The sequence below is a fragment of the Podarcis filfolensis genome (assembly GCF_964270895.1).
Source record: "Podarcis filfolensis genome assembly, chromosome: 6".
Lineage (NCBI taxonomy): Eukaryota > Metazoa > Chordata > Lepidosauria > Squamata > Lacertidae > Podarcis > Podarcis filfolensis.
This window is the reverse complement of record NC_139609.1, coordinates 50924811-50945417: the sequence shown is the minus strand read 5'-3', so window position 1 is coordinate 50945417 and position 20607 is coordinate 50924811. Positions and strand designations below refer to the sequence as shown.

Below are 20607 nucleotides of genomic sequence, written 5' to 3'. Positions count from 1 at the left end.
GGCACAGAACAAACAGCTTTATTTGCTTGGTCTTTGGCATATCTTCGATTGAAACAACCACCGTTTTGAGTGTAAGGGAAAAGGCCTAGGAGGCAGCAGGGCTTGGGGGGCAAGAAAATGGACCCATATCTTCTCTCCAAGCCTGTGAAAGAGACATCCAGTGTACAGTGAAGTGAGAGGGAGGTGTTGGGCACTATCTTGGGTGCCAAGGTTGATACAGAGAAAGAGGAAAAGAGGTGATGGACTTTGCACCTGCAGGAACCAGTAGCAAGTTTCAACTGGTAACAGGTGAGGTCTACAACTTTGTTTTTTGTTTTTTTTTAAAGGTAAAAGCTGTACAGCAGCAGGCAGAAAAGAGATTTAGTGTCTCCAGGAAGACGCAGAGACTATTAAGCTCTACCTGCTGACTTCTGCCTGCTTGCCTTTTCACTCTTTCCGTGAAAAGGCGACCCCGTTGTAGTAGTGCCTGTGGAGGTCATGGGAGAAGGCTGGGTCCGGGTGGAGAGACCGTATTATGTCTGCGAGGGAAGGGCTCTAGCCACGGGCAACTCGGTCGGGTACCTGGCGGGGCGTTGAGCAGGACCAGCTCCAGCCTGGCCTTGTCTGCCGCCTCCCGGAGCTCCTCGGCGCTGCAAGCGTAAGGGGCGCCCAACTCCGCCGCTCGGAAGCCGGCCTGCGCAGCCGCCGCTATGCGCTGCGGCAGCGTCGGCTTCTCCTGGAAGAGCCACGCCAGGTTGGCAGCGAAGCGCAGCGGAGCCATGGCGGACAGCGCAGCGCCTGAGACACCCAGCAAAGGCCGCGAGAGGAGGGGCGGAGGCGGCGCCCACGCCCCCGGCTGGCAGGGGAGGTGTCCGGGCGACAAGGCCTTGGCGCCTGCTGCGCGCTGCTGCTCCGCCTCCGAGGAAAGAGGCGCCGCAGGAGGAGCAGAGCTGGAGCGCGGACGCTCGCGCCGCGTGTGAAAGAGGTCGCAGACTTGCCGCGAGGGGGCGTTCGTGGGCTCTGCGCCGGCTCTCTTGCCCCTCCACCCACCCCGTTTGCATTCTGATGTATCCGGAAAACACATGTCGCATCGCTCGGCTTCTCTCGACCAGGCGGGGGGAAAACATATTTTGTCATATTGTATAAAAACATCTCCTTTGGCACTTCATTTCCACCAATGTGCACCATCTTTCCTGGAGGCCTACCCTAGATTGCATTGCCCCTAGATTCTCACCCTGCTGCTGCCCTAGGAATATATGTTCAGCATTCCCAGTTTCTGAAGACTTCCCACATGGATGATACTATTTCCCAAGAATACGTGTTCTTAGGTTCCACCTGCTCTGTCCTGGCTGGTTCTCCAGGAGCAACATGAGAAGGATGTCACAAAAGCCTATCCAGCCCAGCATCTTGCTTTTCCACAATGGTCCACCAAATGCATTGTGACAAGTCCATAAGAACAACATGAGCACAACAGTCCCCTCCTGCTGTCATTCCCTGGCAACTGTTATTTAGAGGCATGGTGGCTCTGATCCTGATGCATATAACCATTGCAACTCCTAATCGTTTATGGCTTTGTTCTCCGTTAATTTGCTTAATCCCCTTTTAAATCCATCTAATACCTGTATAACTCTTCTCCTTGCTCAGAAGGTAGACCAATACATGCTACCCCACAACCCTGCCCCTGACTCCCTTAGGTCTTTTTCCAAATAATTATTCAAAGTCAAGGACATCTCAGAGACATGGATCTAGAGACTGAACTTAAGTGGGGGTTTTTTTGCTCAATACCCTGCAAGAAGATTATACACACCCTCCTAACCATGCACTTTGCAATTCTCAGCTGCTCTGCGGCACTGCTGTGCCCAGCCTCTGCTTTGCATTTTGCACACGGCTCCTCTGTGGCCCAATGCATGCTGTTTGTTTGCTTTGAAGTGATGTATAATCTGCGCTGATAATTAAAGAACGTCATTCCAGGGTTAGTATTTATTGATACCAATTTAACTCGCCTCATACATCAAACACCAACCATCCATTGAAATCCCTGGTGAATTTCTGCATCCCAGAGACCTTGTTTTCATTACCCAGAACTGACAGGAATGACTTTTGGGGCACTGGTTCTTCTGCTTTGCCTGAGGCTTTGTATAGGCCACCTTTTTCGTCCTTCAGCACAGACAGAAGCAATTGCTGCTGTTCTGGATTAAATGGGGTCTGCAGTAGGGCAGTGTGATGCTTTTTTATATTATTATTGCTACATACTGTATGTGAGCAAGTCTCTCGGGGTACAGGTTCAGGGCTCTGGAAATTTGGGATGCATTGTATTAGGGAACAAGTTCAGTTTTTCTAGACTGAATATTTGGTGTAACTAATGTTTGCTGAATCAAGCTCCTGATAGACATAGAGGAGACAGGGACTGTTTCAGTCTCATGATAGTCCAAATCACAACCCAGGGGATTTGTGGCACCTGCATAAAATGGCCGTCTAAGCATGGAATTGCCCAAAGACCACACAAATCCTACACACACCTTTGCACCTCTTTCTCCTCCCCTCTTTCTTGTTCATCTTCTGCTTCTGATTTAACATTTATTCAGGCAACTAGCAGAACAGGAACCCATCAAAAGAACATAAGGAGAGCCTGCTGGTTCTAGTCCAACATCCTCTTTTCACAGTGGCCAACCAGATGCCTGTGGGGAAACCTGCAAGCAGGATCCGAGCGCAAGAGCCCTCTCAATAGCTCTGTAATGTCACTGCACCGCTGGAACTACAGCTGCCTGGGGCTGATGGGAGCTGTAATCCCAAACATCTGGATGGCACTATGTCATCAAAAGCTGGTCTATAAGGCAAGGCTGTCCATCAGTTGGCTCTCTTTACATAAACCAAATCCCCCTCCTTTCTCTATAATCAGAAGAATATTTTAACACATGAAAAAGCCCTGCTAGATCAAAGCAAAGGTCCATCTGGTCCAGCATCCTGTTTCTCACAGTGTCCAGCTAAATGTCTTCAGAAACCTCACAGGTGGAGCATAAAGAGTCCCCCCTTGTTGTCATCCCCCCCCCCTCAGCATCTGATACTCGGAAGCAGGCAGATTCTGAATAGAACTCCTAATAAAAAATAGCTTTATTTAATTCCTGCCCCTCCCAATACATATTTGAGATCATACACGTCTTTTGTACCATGCTGTATACATTCTGACCTCTTTCACGTCACCTTGCACAGAGTGCCCTCTGGAACGTGTTTCTGAGCATTTTACCCAAGCCACCCCACTTTAAGCAACCTCTCTTTATACGGTTGACAACTTTGTCAGATACTAGTTCTACGCACCAATTCACTGGCTTTCCTCTTAACTTCTATATATATATGTATTATTAATCTCCACCTGCCTTATGTTTTTTGGGGTTCACTGAGTGAACTTGACGGTGTGAGACATGTAATTATTAAGTGATTTTCCATTTCAGAGACATCATTTCACAGTTTTGCACATTCATTTCATACATCAGATCATATAAAGCATCACATGTTCTCGAAACTCCATATGCACAACAGTCGCTTTCTATAACCTGAGGCAGGGAATAACCCAGGGTGCTGCTTCAAGCAGGTATTTTGATTTTTTTGTGAATATCTACAACATTATTATGGGACTGTCACCAAAAAGGGATATAAATAAGGAGGATGCAGTTTATCTAGGCTTCAGCACATAAATCACAGAGAAGGCTACAGAAGTAACTGGTTTACTGGTGAAGATTTTCCAGCTGTTCAGAATAAGCTGCAAACAACACATATGCATACACAGTGTTGTGTGTTTGTATTTGTGTGTGTTTGCTTTCCTTTGTTTCATTAATTAACCATACATGAAGCCTTTATGGCTGAGGTCGGCAACTGGCAGCACCCAAGCTCAGTTCAGCTCCTGGACAATTGCCAGTTGGCCCATAGACCCATTTCCTCCTTGTTGTTATTCCTTCCCTCTCACTTGGCAGTCTGCTTGCTTGCCTGCTGCTGCTGCTACAGCAGCCAGGTTGGACTTAAAAGCCAGCTCCCAGCATGTGGCAAACAAAAGGAAGGAGAAAAGCAGGAGAACACAGCAACCATCCATGGATTTGTCCATTAATTCTGCATTATCCAGAGACAACTCGTGTGTGTGTGTGTGTGTGTGTGTGTGTGTGTGTGTCCCCATGTGGTTAATGGTTAACAGTGACTCAAGCAGTTTCCATACCTTCACCTCCCAAGCCTTTTGGAGTAAGCTTTCTGCCATCGTGGAGGATGTAAGCTAGCAGTCCATCCCACCACAAGGGAGAAGGCAGAATAAAAGGTGGGCACAGTTTCTACCCAAGGAAAGCATGCTCTGTCTGCAAGTAAAAGCTTCCTTAGCTAACAGGATTGAGGCCCAGAACTTGCCCCCAGCCATTCCTATCTGCTAATTAAGGCACTGACTTCTGCCATATGGCTAGTCTATGTTTTCTGTGCTTTTTTTGTTTCTCCAGTGCCCTCGGGGAATAAGGACTTTAAATTACACCCTGGGCTTGCCCTCCTTTTCATTGGACATTGTTTTGTCTTAGCCTGAGCTGAGTAAGCATTGGCAAACAAGCAATCAGCCGTTCTGCTGTTTGTGTTACCCTCAGAGAGGTTAAAGCAATTTCCTTCTTGACTTAGGGAGGTTCATTACAACATTGTATGAGGACCCCTGCAGTGATGGGATAACTGCTGTATAATTATGTAACTACCGTAAAAGCTTTGCTGAGATTAGAATATATTGTTTGAACTGATTTAGTGCACCGGCTATGTTGCTTTCAGCACCACAAAAGGTTGTCCTATTGTTCTCTGATATTAGGCAAAAGCTTGCAAGCTTGTCAATTTACTGCCAATGAAATAACTCAGAAGCTGTAACAGGAAAGTGTTCCTTAAAATACACTCCAAGGAGGAATGCAACAGCCAGGGAGAAAACGAGATGAAATGCTGGGCCACTAAATGAGATAATACTGTTTAAAAGAAGCAAAAGGCCAAGTGGAGGCCACGGGGTGAAGGACTGCAATTTAGAGGAAATGCACAGTAAAAATATACAGAAATCCAGAGAGGCTAAAGAACTATGAAAAACAGTATCTAAATGCACCTGGAGTTAATAAGGAGCTTTTTTTTGCAACAAGAGAAGGAGGCTTGTTTTCTCCAGATGTCATTGTTGACTAACTCCTTGGCTGCTTTCCCTCAAGCTGGTAGGTGGAAAGGGATAGCACAGCCTCCCCAAAGACCCACTGGTGCCAGTGAGAGCTCCCCCTCTCCACACCAAGGCTAACAGCAGTATAGGGAGAGGGTAATCTTCTTGGAAATCACAGCTGAGGAAAGGGTTAAAGCTCACCTCCACCTGTGGTGTGGTCCCAGCAAAATTACTAAATTTAAAAATCAACCTGGCATGCTTTCCAATGGTGCACTTGACATCCTGTCTAGCTGACCGTAAGCTTTTGGTCCTGCTACAAGTGGACACCCCAGTCTATCTGCTGCCATTGTCTTGGCCACACCCACTGCTGATGTGCAGTCCAGCCTCCCAGGAATGGCCAAGAGGCAGGGCAGCCCTCAAGCCCATCCTCATACGGATATACCTGTTAGGAACATTTGCAGAATTCTGCCTCATTGTAGAGTGCGGGAATAGATCTGCTCCCCAGGGGAGCTGCAATTCAGGGCACCAGGTTGGCAAAGGCTAGGATAGATGGCCTTTGGTGTCTTCCAAGCCCTGCATTTCTTTCTGTGCGAGGGGCACCTGCCCACAAACCCTCCACAGTGGTTTGATTTTAAATACAGCAGGCTCTGCTTCCTTGCTGTCGCCCATTCAAGCCAATCTTCTGGAAGGAAATGAAAAGGGCCTAAGGCTGTACTCATTAGTGGGGCTAGACCACCTCGGCTGCCCCCTGGCACTAATTATACCACTGTGTACTAGGAGATGCTGCAGCTCAGCCGTACCCATCAGAGATGCGGAGGGTGAGAAGCACCGAAACAGTCCAGCTCTCTCTTCTCCTGCTCATTACAGTAACACTGGCATGACAGCCAAGCGGGGAGGGGGTGGAGACAGCACAGCGCTCAACTGGGTCTCCAGGGCACCTGGCTAATCCATGGCATCTAGTTCTGTCTTTAGTAATAGGCAGCAGCCCATAAATGCCAGCTCTCCAATTAGTCCTGGCCCCTGGCCCCATCACTAAGGAGGATCTCCTTCAAACCAGTATGGGACAAAAATAAAAATAAAAAATCATTTGGCTCAGAGGGAGAAAATCTCACAGAGCAGATGAGAGAGAACCCAGGGCTGCTTTGTCGGGGATGACAAAAGGGGATGGGAATCCCCCTTCATATGTTCCTGAGCTCTGCAGAGGTTGAGAGCAAAGCCCCAAGTTCCTGTAGGCCCAGCCCCTAAGGGTTGCTTTTCATGTTACTTCTGAAGATGCAGCTGTGCTTCCCTGAGCAAATGTCTGCAGATGGGTGCAAAGGTTATGCAGTACAATATCTGAAACTGAGATAAGACCTGTGAAGGGCAAGACTCTGCCAGTTGTCCTGCATTTTGCAGATGTGGCTTCTCAGGTAGCTGTGGGCATGTCTTGGGTTTCTCAGTCGAGTGAAGCAGCACTACTGCAGCAGCACAGTAAGACCACCACTAGCAGCTGGGAACACCTGGAAGGCTGGGGGAAATGTCTCACTGGGTAAAGGGACCCCACTCTCTTTGAAAACTGCACTTAAGCCAGGCTGGCGTGGCCCCCTTGGAGGACACTAGCAGCTGGGAAGGTGAGGTAAGATTGCAAGATTAAGCAAACCATCTAAGAACGTCTAAGAAATTGACTTTTTGTGTCTAGAAAAGTGATGGGAAATACATGAACGAACAACTAACGGGAAAATCATATGAATGATCTGCATGTAAATCAGGATGAATGCTTATTGCCATGAAACTGCTCCACAAACAAATTGGAAGAAACATTCAATAACGACCAGATAGAATCTAACCTCCGTATAACCTTTTGCACAAGCAAATCAGGATGGATGTTCAGTAAACAGGTCGTCAAAAGGAGACTTTAGAGGGTGGAGCTAAGAAGAAACATATCGAAACAGGAAGAAGCAAGAAGGCAAGAGTTAGACTTGGGAGGCATTGGATTTAGAAACAAGGCGAAAATGAAGAAAAACAGAGTAACAAACCTAGTGGTTTGGTGGGAAAGTTGGGTAAAGAAGGGAGTGAGTCAGCCAAGGGCCAGGAAGGTCGAAAAAAATGAAGGAAGGAGCTGGATATTGTTTTTGTGGAGATGTTAAGGAAGGTAAAAAAGGTAAAGGTAAAGGACCCTTGACCATTAGGTCCAGTAGTGACCGACTCTGGGGTTGCGGCGCTCATCTCACTTTATTGGCCGAGGGAGCCGGCGTTTGTCCGCAGATAGCTTCCGGGTCATGTGGCCAGCATGACTAAGCCGTAAGGAAGGTAGGAGAGGATATATGCATTGGAAGGACATTCTTTCCTCCCATTCATCTCATCCTACCAGGTACTTAGGAAGGTTGAGGATTGTGTACAGCCTTGGACTTGCCTGAAGAATGTATGCTGTGTTGAGCATTGGTGGACCCACTGACTGACCTCTGAGCTTCAGTGAGTGCCCCTTTGGCAACTGCTAGAAATAGCCAAACTTTGGGCTACATGAACTACGTAGGACAAGTGGGCAGACCCAAGTTTTCAGTGCAGTCTATATTTTATTATAAGCAAAGGAGTTTGTCCCATGTGGGGTATTGGAGGAGTGAATCACATTGCAAGGAATTGCATTTCCACAAAAAGTGGCCAGGTGTTAGCCAGATGTATCCAAAGAGGTGTATTAATTAGTTTCCTGGGGAGCTAGTCCATAACAGCTCATTAATGGAGAAAGTGTTTGCTCTTTTCAGTTAGACACTGCATATTTTATCGTAAATGAAGTGTCTCAGATGACACAGAAGTAAAATAACTAAATTTGCACAGATGCACAAACACACACAAACTAATGTCTGTTGATATGTAACTATGCAAGTTTTGGGGCTGCATAGATGGCTGTAGATCATCTTTCATCAAATATTTTCCTATACTGATATTAACCCCAGTGGCTGGGGTGGGGTGGGGTGAGGTGAGGCGAGGATTGCAATTTTAAAATGTCCTGTTCCTTTGAAATGGCACATTTAAAAAGTCAAACACTAGAAGTGAAACACTCCCCCTCCTTCACATAAATGTCAATGCTCGCATTGGAAAATATAGCATTACATCTAGCCCTAATGCCATTTGTGTTGAACAAGGTTATGTACTGATGCAAATATGCTTTGTCACTTCAGATAAATGGTAGCCTAATCAGAAATAATGTGAAATATGTGACACAATGCATTGAAGAGTAGGCCTGCAAATTGCAGTGATGACCTAAGAAAAGGAGGATCTTGTGTCAAACAGTGTTAAGCCCTAGATCCCTTCATGCTCAGAAATTAGGACTTCCCATTCAGAGCTCCTGTTCTGCAAAGGCAGAGCAACAGAAGCAAGTGGCTGTGCCCTGAACTCCAAAAGGAAAAGAAAGATGCATGGCTTGAAGATCTTGCAGATGTGATTCTAGGGAAAGTCTCTGTTGTATGGTCACTGGAGTGTGTGTGTGTGTCCAAGAGATAGCATGGCTGGCTACTTCTGATGTCATGTTGCCTTAATCAACCTCAAGGTAAGCAGTGCTGGGTTGGAAATCACAATCATGCAGTCTGATGTCCTCCAGTGTATCAGGATGTGAAAGCCATGTCTGGCTTTGATGGTACAAGGAGCATCTCGTTAAAATTGTGAGACCTTTTCTCTAACCCTCACCAAATTTCTCTGGCTAATAAATGGGCTTTAAAAAGCAGTATTGTCAGCAGTAGAAACTAATGTTCAGAATGAGAATCTTTCAGGACCAAGCCAAAGAATCACCTCCCTCCATTTTTCACTAAAGGATCCTCACTGGATGAAGAGAACTCTATCACTATAAAATAATTGGGGGGGGGGGTTCAGTGGGGATTTAAAAGAGCTTGGATAGACTGTCCAGCCACACTATCCTTCCTCCTTTTAAACCAAAATGACTTTATTCCTCCTCTCAGAAAAAGAAAATCTGCTCAAGCCTTGCTTTCTGCTTATGAACTTGGACTGAAGCCCATGACCGACCTTCATGATCCCAATGGCCTCTTCTGCTGCATAAGCAGTTTTCTACAGGTGAGTGACTTGGGTCAATGTGTGCAAGGGGATTAAAAAACAAGAGCCAGTGGGCTATCCATTAAAGAGCTGCAACTCAATTAAGGCTATTGATTAATCAATGAGCGCAAGCATGACTCCACTCCTCAGCAATAACAAAAATCTTGGCTAGTGATGGACAGCTGCAAATTATAGAAAGAGGAGCTGGTTTTCAGGACAGACCATGAATGGTGGTAAAGGGGGTCTGCTGAAGATCACCAAGGGTCTAGTTAGCCAGACATAAGCTTGTCAGGCCTACTACTACTGACGCCAATGATTCTCACTTCCCTTTTATTCCAAAACAATTACAACGTTTCAGATTGTTGCTTGTGATGAAGAGCTAGAAATGCAACCTTTTCCTCAACTCTGTGAAGAGTAAAGTTGCCAGATGCAGAATCTGAACTGGTTCAGGTATCTGCATAGGTAAAGCATACATTTAAAATAATAATAATAATAATAATAATAATAATAATAATAATAATAATGTGGATTTTAAGATTTACTCAGGTCCAGTCTTTTGCATTACAGCCTTGTAGTAACAAGGGAAGCCAGAGCTATTGGAATTTCCCATTTACTGCTTTAAAATATTGGAACCCTCCAGCAAGCTTGGTCGCTAAGGAGAGCTACAAGTTTCAGGCTGCAGGTTCATTGATATATGGTCATCCATGCAAATCCACACCTTCAATGGCATATTTATTCTATGGTGATGGGTTTTCCTCAGGCTCTGGATTGTGTTGAGTTTTGGCAGGATGATAGATACACATCAGGCAGAACAGAATCCATTGCAATCCCCCCCTCCCGAATTCAGTGTTGGGCTGTACTTTTCCTTCCGTAGTTTGATAGGAGAAAACAAGCAAATTCACAAGCAGAGCTAACTATGTTGTCATCAGGTCAATGAGCAATCTGGTGCAATGTTTTGCCAAAAGTATTTAGAATTTGTGCTTAGAAATCCTCACCTGCTTACAACTCAGTAAGCACATTCTCACATTTGGATGTTTTATATTGTCACCATTTTATTGTCATGCAACAGCTCATTTCCAAACCACTAAAGTATTCAGAAATGCAAAATTCAGTACTCGAGGACAAAATTGTCATTAGGTCCTGTTCCTGAATATAATGGCCTGTAATTTGCCAACTGGACCAGTGCAGTAGCCCACAGGTTCTCTCGGTGTTATTTATATTAGGTTTGTTTATATTTATAGGCCACTTTTCCATGCAAAGGACCTTGAAGCAGCTTACAACAGCCAAGTAGTTCACAATAAGCACACCACGAAACACTGATTACAATATGATGCAACCAATCATGAAACAAGACTAAAAACTAAAAAGAGCGATCGCTAGGTAAATTCAGCAGACCTCAGAAGATCAGAAGGCATGATGGAACAGACAGAGTTTTACTGATTATCTAAAAATGTCAGCCAGCAAAACAGTAAACCAAACTCATACTGAGAGAACAGATACTGTGCTTATTGAATAGGTACAATGTTCAATACATAGAGCTGGAGGATGTTTTGCTGTTCCAGTGCACAACATGCAACTCTGTGTTCTACAAACTCTAGCCACTTCAAAGCAAACACTGAGTGCAGTGGTAGAACGACATTTTGCTTTGCATATTGTAGGTCCCAGGTTCAATCCCTGATATCTCCAGGTAGTGCTGGAAAAGACTCCTACCTGCAAACCTGAGGAGCTGCTGAACTGGGTGGGCCAATATTATGGCTCAGTACAAAGCAGCTTCCTATGTTCCAAGGGATCTCCAGGGAGCCAGTGTGGTGTAGTGGTTAAGAGCGGTAGTCTTGTAATCTGGGGAACCGAGTTCGCGTCTCCGCTCCTCCACATGCAGCTGCTGGGTGACCTTGGGCTAGTCACACTTCTCTGAAGTCTCTCAGCCCCACTCACCTCACAGAGTGTTTGTTGTGGGGAAGGAAGGGAAAGGAGAATGTTAGCTGCTTTGAGACTCCTTTGGGTAGTGATAAAGCGGGATATCAAATCCAAACTACTCCTCCTCCTCATCATCATCATCATCCTCCTCCTCTTCTTCTTCTCCTCCTCCTCCTCCTCCTCCTCTAAGGATTTACCATCTCAGCCCAGTATGCATCTGCCCAAAGAGTGCCCTAAACTTTGTTCTTGTGCTGGTGGTGTGAACTGGATGTGTGTGAATAAGCTGTAAATGCAATTGAATGAACCCTTGAAATCTCTTAATTGGAGATCCAGGATCTCCCTTATCCTGTTCCTTCAATGAGGGGCTGGTTTCTGCCAATCCTTATCCCTCCATCCCTTCCCTGAAGATCCAGATCTGCTGCATGAGTTCTTATCTCCAGCGCCAGATTATATGGTTAAATCGGCTGCAAAAACAAAAATGCAAGACTTTGTGGTAGCAAATGTCGGGCAGAAATATTAAAGGAAGATGTCAATTTAGCCCATTAGTGTTCCAAGCCGTGGACACTGTCCCTGATCTTTAGAGCTTATACCTCAATCCTTGGCAGGCAGCGATGATGAGTCCTGGGCCTGGAGAGTACGTGTACAGAATTATCCTAACCAGGTTTATTTGGAAGCAAGTCTCATTAATTTCAATTTGCATCCAGTTTCAAGTAATTATGTTTAGGATTGCAGCCCAAGTCTGACTGGTGATTTAGAAATGAAGCCTCTCCAGAGCTGCAAGAGCGTGACTGTCAATAGCATGCAAACCTCTGACCAAGAAGTCAAGGGAACAAGGGATTGCCAAAGGCAATGTCCACTTGCACCCTTAAATACCAGAGATAGGTTGAAGCCACTCTGCTTCCCACCCTGTTCCTCCACTGTTTCTCCTGCTGACCATCCTCTTCCTCCCGATCACAAGTTCAGATTGTGTGTGAAATGCGAACATTGCATGAGATTGGCTTAAGTAGCAAATTTGGGGCTTTGTTTCTTTACCATCTGGTACCTGGGCCTGACAGTTCATCTGCCACAGTTCCCCTGCTAGCACTGTGGGCACCTGTTACTGTAAATCATTCCTGGACCTCTTAAATGCTGAAATTCTCACCCTTCCAGAGGGAGTCTAGAGGCTGGATGGTTTTAATAGGACTCAGAAATAACCATGTCATTGAGCCCAAGCAGATGCCCAGCAGTAGACTCCAGCCAACCAATCGCCTGATGTAGTTAGGCACCCTTAAGTCAATTTGAATCAATGGACTTTGTCACATCTACACAGGACAAAGCAGCAAAAGCTGGAGGTGAGAACAGGAAATCCATGATCTTTAGCTGAAGGAGAAAAGTCCAGCAGCCCAAGTGTGGCTGTGAGCCAGGAAGGCATCTGGAATTATTCCTGAAGAGAATGGCTAGACTCCCTTGCTGTAGCCCTTGCTTTTGCCTATCTAGCCATTTAATTTTTTAGTCCAAAGGTTCCCTGGCCTGAGGAATGCTGTGAAGCAGGGAAAGTGCTACGGACAGATCAAAAGGCCACTTCAGTATCAGTACTTTTTATTAGCTCAGCGGCTCTTTCTGATTCCGGCCTGGCTCTGCTCTTCTTAAGAGGAGTAATAAAAAGATGCCATGCACTCGCAAGGTGCCCAGGGCTTGTAGTCGGTCCTTGGGATTGCGAACCTTGGCTTGGGAGAGGACAGAGGAGATAACTGAATGCCCAGCCTAGCCCCTGCGGCAAAGGCAAAGCCATCGTCTGCTTTGCTTTTGCGTCTAATATCCTGGCAAAAGGGATGAAGGACTCTGCAGGGAGATCAATCTTGTGGCCCTCAGTTTATTAGCTCGCTCTTATCTCTGGCTATATTTCAAAACACAGCTTTGATCATTTTCGTCTTTCTTTTTCTCTCTTTCATGCAACGTGATTTAATTTAAATAGACTTTTCTGTGGGCATGAGCTGCACATTCAGTGAAGAGTTGATTCCAGCACAGCAGTGAAAGAGGCCAGTGGAGAGTATTTGTAACTGGGTGCAGAGCCCGGCAAGGTTAAGAAAGAAAGAGGGTAGAACAAAGTGGCAGGTCGTCTCTGGCTTAACCCACAGCTGGGCATCTGCAGGACGGCTGCTGATTATCCAGCAGTGCTCAAAAAACTTGTAAGAAGTCTGGACAGTCTGTTTCTCTGATGGATGATTTCTAGCAGAGAAACAGCAAGGGAGAGGGGGTATTAACCCTTTGCTTGACCTGCCACTCTTCTGCTGCAGCAGCTCCACCACCCCAAACAGCAGAGATCAAGTGTTTAGGGTGTGCTTAGGCATTCTCACCAAGACCAGGCATTCTCACCAAGACCAGGTGTGAGTTTCTGTTATCAGACGTCCAGAGTTTGATACTGGAAGGAAGGGGACCTGGCAAAGCAGACAGAGAATGCATTGTGTACTGGATGGTGCTGTGTTCTTCAGAAACAGAGAAAGTATTTCTGTCCAGGTGAGATCCCTCACCTTACCACCTATCTCCCGATGAGGGTGGCCAAGAGCTGTAGCTGATGGAAACAAGTCAGATGGACTGATAGCAGAGACCAAAGACAAAGCACAAACCACCTTAATCCAGTTGTTTGTGGTGGTGATCAAAGCAGACTTGACAGATACCTGAACCCATCCATCTCTGTAAGGCAGCAACAGGCCTCCTTACTGTGGGCAGCAGGGGGAAATTTGCTCGGGGCAGTCTGTCCAGCTCCCCAGCCTACTCAGAGTGGTGGTGGTGAATCGCCAGTCTGTTGGCCTGATCCTGCTCACCAAGCCTTTCCCATCACCCCTGGCCTGTAACCAGTGGCCACTGGAAAAACAAAAACTAAGTGTTACTAGGAACTCTCTCTCATCACAGTAGATAGGAACACCCAGGAAACAAAGGAACATTCAGTGAAGGGGGGAAAGGTGCTAACATTCCAGTGACTTATTTAACTACTAAAAGTAGCAGGTGCTTGTGATGTCAGCACCATGATCCCACACATACTAAAAAAGTGGCTCTTTCTTCAGTTTCACCTAGATAAAGCAGCAAATGTGCTATGCTCTGGACTTCAGGGATGTAGCTCAGAAGGTCGCAGCTTCAGTCCCCAGCATCTCCATCTAGAGTTGGGGAAGACTCATCTCTGAAACCCTGGGGGACTGCATCCAGTTAGTGTGGACTGTGAAAGCCAACGTGGTGCCCTCCAAATGTTGTGGACTACAACACCCATCATCCATGGCAATTGTCCATGCTGGATGGGGTGATGTGAGCTGTAGTCCATAGCATGTGGACAGTAGTCCATAGCATCAGGTTGTGATGTGAGCTGTAGTCCATAGCATCAGGTTGGCTACTACTGGTGTACACAATATGGAGCTAGATGAACAAATGGTTTGCCTTGGTATAAGGAAGCTTCCTAGGAATACCTTGGGACTTGTAATAAATATTTAGGACTTGTTGATTCAGTAATGTAAGGGCCCTGTTCAGCTAATACACATTCAACAAGATCCCTTGAAATAATCATCAGAGAAGCTGACATGTGTTCCTTTAATAAGGAAGGCATGGTACAAATTGGGATACATTAAAAGAGAAGCAATATTTGTTCCAAATAAAATCAAAACTAAGCGGAACTTGACAGTTTCTTAAAAACAGTGCACTGTAAGCAGAATCATTAACTAAGAATAATGTTTAGGATTCAGATTCCATCGGTATATCACCACCCCCATCCGATTCATTACAACTGTAGACACTATAGACAATCATTAACAAGAGTTCACCACTTCATAAATCAGCTGTTTGAGCCCATGCAGACCAAACTTCTTTGGGGTGAACAAGGGGGGCTTTGGGTAGGTTGTCTGTGCCACCCTGCCAAGTAATAAGAAGGATTTTACCACACATCAGATACAAACATGGTTTTCCTCAGAGGCCTGCTGTTGAGCAATCCGGTGGAGGTATCTAGACTAGATTTGACCAAGCTGCTTGGAAAAGTTTGGCAAACTGCCTACCTCCTTGACCTTTGCTTCTTAGAGCTAGTCACAGGGGGTTGACTGGGTGGGTCCAGTGATTAGGACTTCCCTGGAGAAGGGGGAGATATCATCTGCCTTGAAGGAGGCAGTGGTGCACCCCCACCTTGGACCCAGAAGTGTTAAACAACTATCGCCCACTGGCAAACATCCCCTTTTGGGGCAAGGTGGTTATTTGGATGGCATGCTTGGAGGAAGCTAATTATTTGGATGCATTTCAGTCTGGCTTCAGGCCTGGTCATGGCACTGAAACTGCCTTGGTTGCCCTAGTTGACGCCATTTATTGGGAAAGAGATGACGAGGAGTGCTGCCCTGATCATCCTCCTGGATTTTTCCAGCAGCTTTTGATATTGTTGACCACAGAATCCTTCTGGAGCATCTCAAGGAGGTGGGGGAAGTGTGCTCCAGTAGTTCCTCTCCGACTTTAAGGGCCATTTCAAGCAAGCAGTCAGAAAGTGGTGTCCCACAAGGTTCTATCTTGTCCCCCATGCTATTTAACATCTATATGAAGCCTCTGGGAGCTGTCATAGGGAGATTTGGAATGAAGTGCCACCAATAGGCAGATGACACTCAGCTCTGTTTCTCTATTCCGTCTCAATCAGGAGATGCAGTTGAGGTGTTAGAACCAGTGCTCAAGGGCTGTGATGCATTGGATGTGGCCCAATAAACTGAATATGAATCCTGAAATGAATGTCTTATGTGACCAGGAGGTGAGGAAATGGCCTGCCCTGGACAAGATTGCGCTGCCCTGGAAGGAGCAGGTCTGCAGCTTGTGGATGCTCCTGGAAGCAACACTGTCACTGGTGACTCAAGTGATCTCAGTGGTTAGGAGTGCCTTTTTCTAGTTACGGTTGCTTCATCACCTGCGGCCCCTGTTGGACAGAGATGACTTAGCCGCTGTGCTCCATGCTCTAGTAACTTCCAGATTGAATTATTGTAATGCACTCTACACAGGGCTGCCCCTGAAGATGACTTGGAACATCGGTTGGTCCAAATGCAGCTGCCAGATTATTGGCTGGGGTTTCCTTCTGAGCACATATAATCCCCTGGTTTTAAAACAGCATCACTGGCTGCCCATTCCTTTCCAGGCCCAACCCAAGATGCTGTATGCGAAAGAATGGAAACATTCCCCCTCATCGCAGCATAATCCACCACTGTTCTGACCCATCAATTCTAGCACAGCAGTTTCCTCTACACCTTTCTCAAAAGGATTCTTCATGCTTCCTGGGTTGCCCTTTAGCACACCAGTTTCTCTATTCATTACCCAAATCCCTGAACATTTTCAAATCCAAATCTGTTGACATAACACAGAGCATACAGCTGTGCACCAGCAAAGGGATTGTCATAACTGAGTATGTATCTGGCAGGAGTTGGCATCACTGGGCATATGCTGCAGCCCACACTACACCAGGAGGTGCATTGCCACCTCCCACAGCCTCCTGGTCCTGCTTCTCTTTCCCTAGCTGCCTATTCTCCTTCAAACATGCAAACAGTAACAAGACTGAGGAACTGGAGCAGCACATTCCCCTTGCTGCCTTCTCTCCCTCTGTGTGGTTGTGCAGACAGGACCCAGAGAGAGAGCGAAAACAAATATGCAGTGGTTTAGAGAGCGCCTCCCACTGAAGGTATATTCTCCAAAGGTACTCCAAAACCTAGATCCAGCACTAATATCTTCCTACGGATTATTTTATTTTATTTTGGCCTATATCTAGGACTGGGAACTGTTTTTTTCCTGGCACGCCAGATCTATGTCTGCCCTACCCTTTGAAGGCCAAATTCAATAAGTGGATGGAACTGCCTACATGTCAGTCACCTAGCATCCCAATGACATCAGGTGGTGAGCCTCTTTGAAGATGCACTCCCAGCACACCTTCAAAGTGGCTAGCTCCAGAAGCATGCAGCAGTTTGCACTGAGACTGCTGCTAAAACAGAGGAGGTTTCCCCCCCCCCCCAATTTCAGCAGTGGTTCCGTTTTCCTGCTCCAGTAAAGAAACAATCAGGAACTCACTTTAAGCTCCCAGTTGCTCCTTTGATGCTACACCAGTGCCTGCCCCACACCTGGCACCACATATGATGTTAAATGTAGGGCAGGTGGCCGTGGTTGTCAGGAGCAGCCTGGCAGGCAGGCCAAATTGGGACCCCTGCTGGGCTCCCCACCCCAGCCTACACTAATTGCCCTATTCAATCAATTACATATAACTAAATTGGGAACATACATAGTATCTTTCGCAGATATTTATTGGATAAAATAGTTGCTCTCAGTAAAACATTCCAAACACATACTTTACATTTCAAGCCACATTGCTTGAATCAAGAAGTACACAGAGATTGTTTGAAACAATGCTGCCAGCAATGAAACTCTTCCATAAGGGAGAGTTCCAATTAATATTTGATTTTTTAAATCCACATGTTTAAACTGTGGTTAATGCATTTGATTAATCATGCCAATTAATGGAATAATGCTTTCAGCTCTGCTTTCAAGTTTTCCTTTCCTTTCCTTTTTTTTTTTAATGACACCAGAAAGACAACTTCTCACCAACCACATTTGTAATTGAAAATTACTTATCTGTAGTTTATGATGTGGCTCTCCTGTCATCAATGTTTCACATTTGACTGCTTCAGTGAACATTAATTTTATTATAGCAGACTGCTTTAAAAGAAAGAAAAAGAAAAATAGTAGTTGAATGTGTAGAACAAGCAGTACTTGAATGCACCTATTTAAATATATGCAAATCTGCCTTTTATTCAGAAAATGCTGTTGACCTTGATGTTCCAGTGAAAGGAGTGTGAGTGGGGTACAGGGAATGCCCCTTAGTTACAATTATTTCACTGGAAGGTGTAACCGATTCTCACCGTCTGCAATGGCACAGGGCAGAATGAGGAACAAGTAGCCGGAGCAGATGATCTTCCACTCCTTCCTGTAAGCACATTTTCCCTGTCCTCTTTTCCACTCTAGTTGGAAGAGCTCAAAATAGCTTTGGCATATGTGTGAAGACTTCACAAGCAGCGCTGCCTGAAAGAGACCAGTTGGCTAGTACAGCCAATGTTTGTGATTCACTTCAATGCAAGAGGGAGCCAGCACCACCATGTGTGTGCATAAACAGGAGAAGCTCAGAGTGGGACAAGTCTGGCAAGTGTACCAAACATCTCCTGGCTTTAAGAATGGGCAACCAAGCATGTACTCGCATTACATGGGGGAGATATGCCACAACACCAGGGGGAATGCCCACCATATACAACATGTGTTCAGCATAGGAGGGAGAAGGAGAAACACACAGCTAGAAAATATATAAAACACACACACATAAGCATCCCTGGAAACTTCACCAGTCGGGCACTATGCCAACAACAATATCAACATACCACTCATGCATGAAGGTAGCCAATTAACTCATGATGATAAAGACATGCCCCCAGTATGTTTCCTGCATTGCCCCAGACACACAACAAACGCAACAAGAGCCTTATTCAGCCTGACCATGGGAGGGCTGTAGACTTGCCCCTGCAAACCAGGTACACCTGGAACTGCATGCACAATAGGTGTTTGTAATGGACTGACAGAGAAGAGGAAGCAATGCCGCCTGGGTGCTCAGCCAGTGCTCATGCCCAGGATGGAGAGGAGGAGACTACAGTGACAGAGGATACTTCCACCTTAAAAGTTGAAGTGAAACACTGTGCACGCAGTGGAAGTTTGTTCTGTTTCTGTAATCCTGCACAGCAAAGGTGTTGAAGAGTGGCCAAGCACTGACAAAGATATCATCCCCCCCCAAAAAAACCCTGTCTGCATAACATGGGGCCAGAGATATAGCCCCATGCTGTGTACCCTGTCATTTGAATTATGGTCTGCCCATGTGAGGATGCTGTGCTGTGACTGGTTGTTGAGTTACACACCATACCCTAACTTTTTTGTGGTGGCTTGATGGTGGGGGCTGTCATCCATATAGGATGGCTGTTTTTCTTTTTTCTTTTTTCAAAAAGAATTCCCATTGAAGTCAGCGAGAGAGGAATTTCAGCTCAAGGGTTGGGGTAGAGTTTATTTTTGTTTTCTTTTTAAAATTCTCCTTGCTCGGTGATTTGGTCTATTATGTACTCAAATTGCATGGTTATATTACCAAGTCACCTTTTGCTTTGCGGTGCATTTGTCTGCATATTAAGAAAGAGGTTTCACTTGATATCATGGGTCTTCATTTCTTATCCCTTCACAAAGAAGTTGATTAAACGCACCGCTCTGCTTCTGAGCCCCTATGTTAGAAATATCCTCAATAATGACAGGCACATCCTTTTTCTGTTTCCCAGGTGTCAGTTCATCCTCACTGAGAATGTACAGAGAGCAAATTTCACTGTCAACAGGATCATAGCCAGGGACTGAAGAGGAACATAGGACCTCTGTGTGCTGCTTCTCCTCTCTCCTGCCCACGTCCCATTCATGACTCTTCTCCCTTTCAGCTGTTCCTTTGCTGGTGTAAGGGCTCCTCTGGCATATCTGAGGTGTTCTGCTAGTATATCTTGTTTTGTTTTAAAAAGGGTTAATTCAATAAGGGACACTGCACTCCTTAGAAAACTGAGCCTGATATTGTTAACCACGCAGGGATGATTTCATGGGAAGCAATTCATAAACAAAGTCAACCAGTAAATTATTTGTGTTTTCCAATCCCTCATGATTAACCCAGTTAAATTGTTAATTCTAGTCTGCCTCCCATGGCATGCATCACTCAATCTGGTGTTTAAAGACTCGAACTCCCATCAGCCCCAGCCAACATGGCTAATGGCCAGAGATGGTACAAAACATCGGGAGGGCACAAGGTTGGGAAAGGATGGCTTGCACCCAACTACCTGTAAGAAGCAGATCCATTCTGCTGCTCTTCTGTCAAACTATGAGATTTCTGTGGCGAGGTGGCCTGCAATCCCTGAGCTAAACAGGAGAGGGCAGCCTCCACACACAGTGAGGCAGTTGATAAGCAGAGTGGGTCAGTGGGGAGCAGGTGCTTCTCTCATTCCCCAGGTGACACTACTGGGGACTAGATCACCTTCCTCGAAATGCTTTCACTACTGCTGGGACCTGGAGCCTTTCTGGCCTCCTTGCATGCAGAATGTCCTGGGTTCAATCCTGGGATGTCCAAGTAGGGCTAGGAAGGCCCCCTGTCTGAAACTCTGGACAGCCACTGCTGAAGTCATTGTAGACAATACTGCGTGAGATGTTCTGATTCAGCTTCCAGCTCCATCCATTGCTCAGGACTCGTGAAAATCTGCCCGCTCCAGGCCTTGCTAATAAATGGGAGCATCAAAAGACTGACAGCTTCTCCTTGTAGTCAGCTCCAGAAATAAACACCAGTAATTACCAAGTACTAGAAATCACTTGATCAGTCTGTGGACGTTGTCAATGTCAGCACAGAGCAAAAAGCGGAGGTGTTTATTGAAATCGCTAAGGGGCGGGAGGCATGTGAGATCGTTAATCACTTTTCAGCCCCTGTTGATTATCCATGTGTTTGGGCCTGGCTTTCAGCAGATGGCATGGGG

The 20607-nt window shown here is 45.9% G+C and overlaps 1 protein-coding gene and 1 long non-coding RNA gene across 3 annotated transcripts in view; one reads left to right on the top strand and one right to left on the bottom strand.

The window, feature by feature from the left end:
- Positions 1-20607, bottom strand: part of HYI (hydroxypyruvate isomerase (putative)) — a 148329-nt gene that overhangs the window by 5428 nt on the left and 122294 nt on the right. Inside the window, exon 1 of one of the 2 annotated variants that reach the window (XM_083619965.1) lies at positions 562-836. The exons of the other annotated variant lie outside the window; for it this stretch is intronic. Within the exon in view, the coding sequence (XP_083476091.1) occupies positions 562-760 (199 nt within the window). The 5' untranslated portion in view covers positions 761-836. Of the gene's footprint in view, positions 1-561; positions 837-20607 lie in introns of those variants that run through there. 2 annotated transcript variants of the gene reach the window in all.
- On the top strand, positions 42-19422 carry LOC310765219. Its single transcript, XR_014549494.1, has 3 exons — positions 42-288; positions 9049-9160; positions 19387-19422. It is a non-coding gene; the product is annotated as an uncharacterized lncRNA (long non-coding RNA).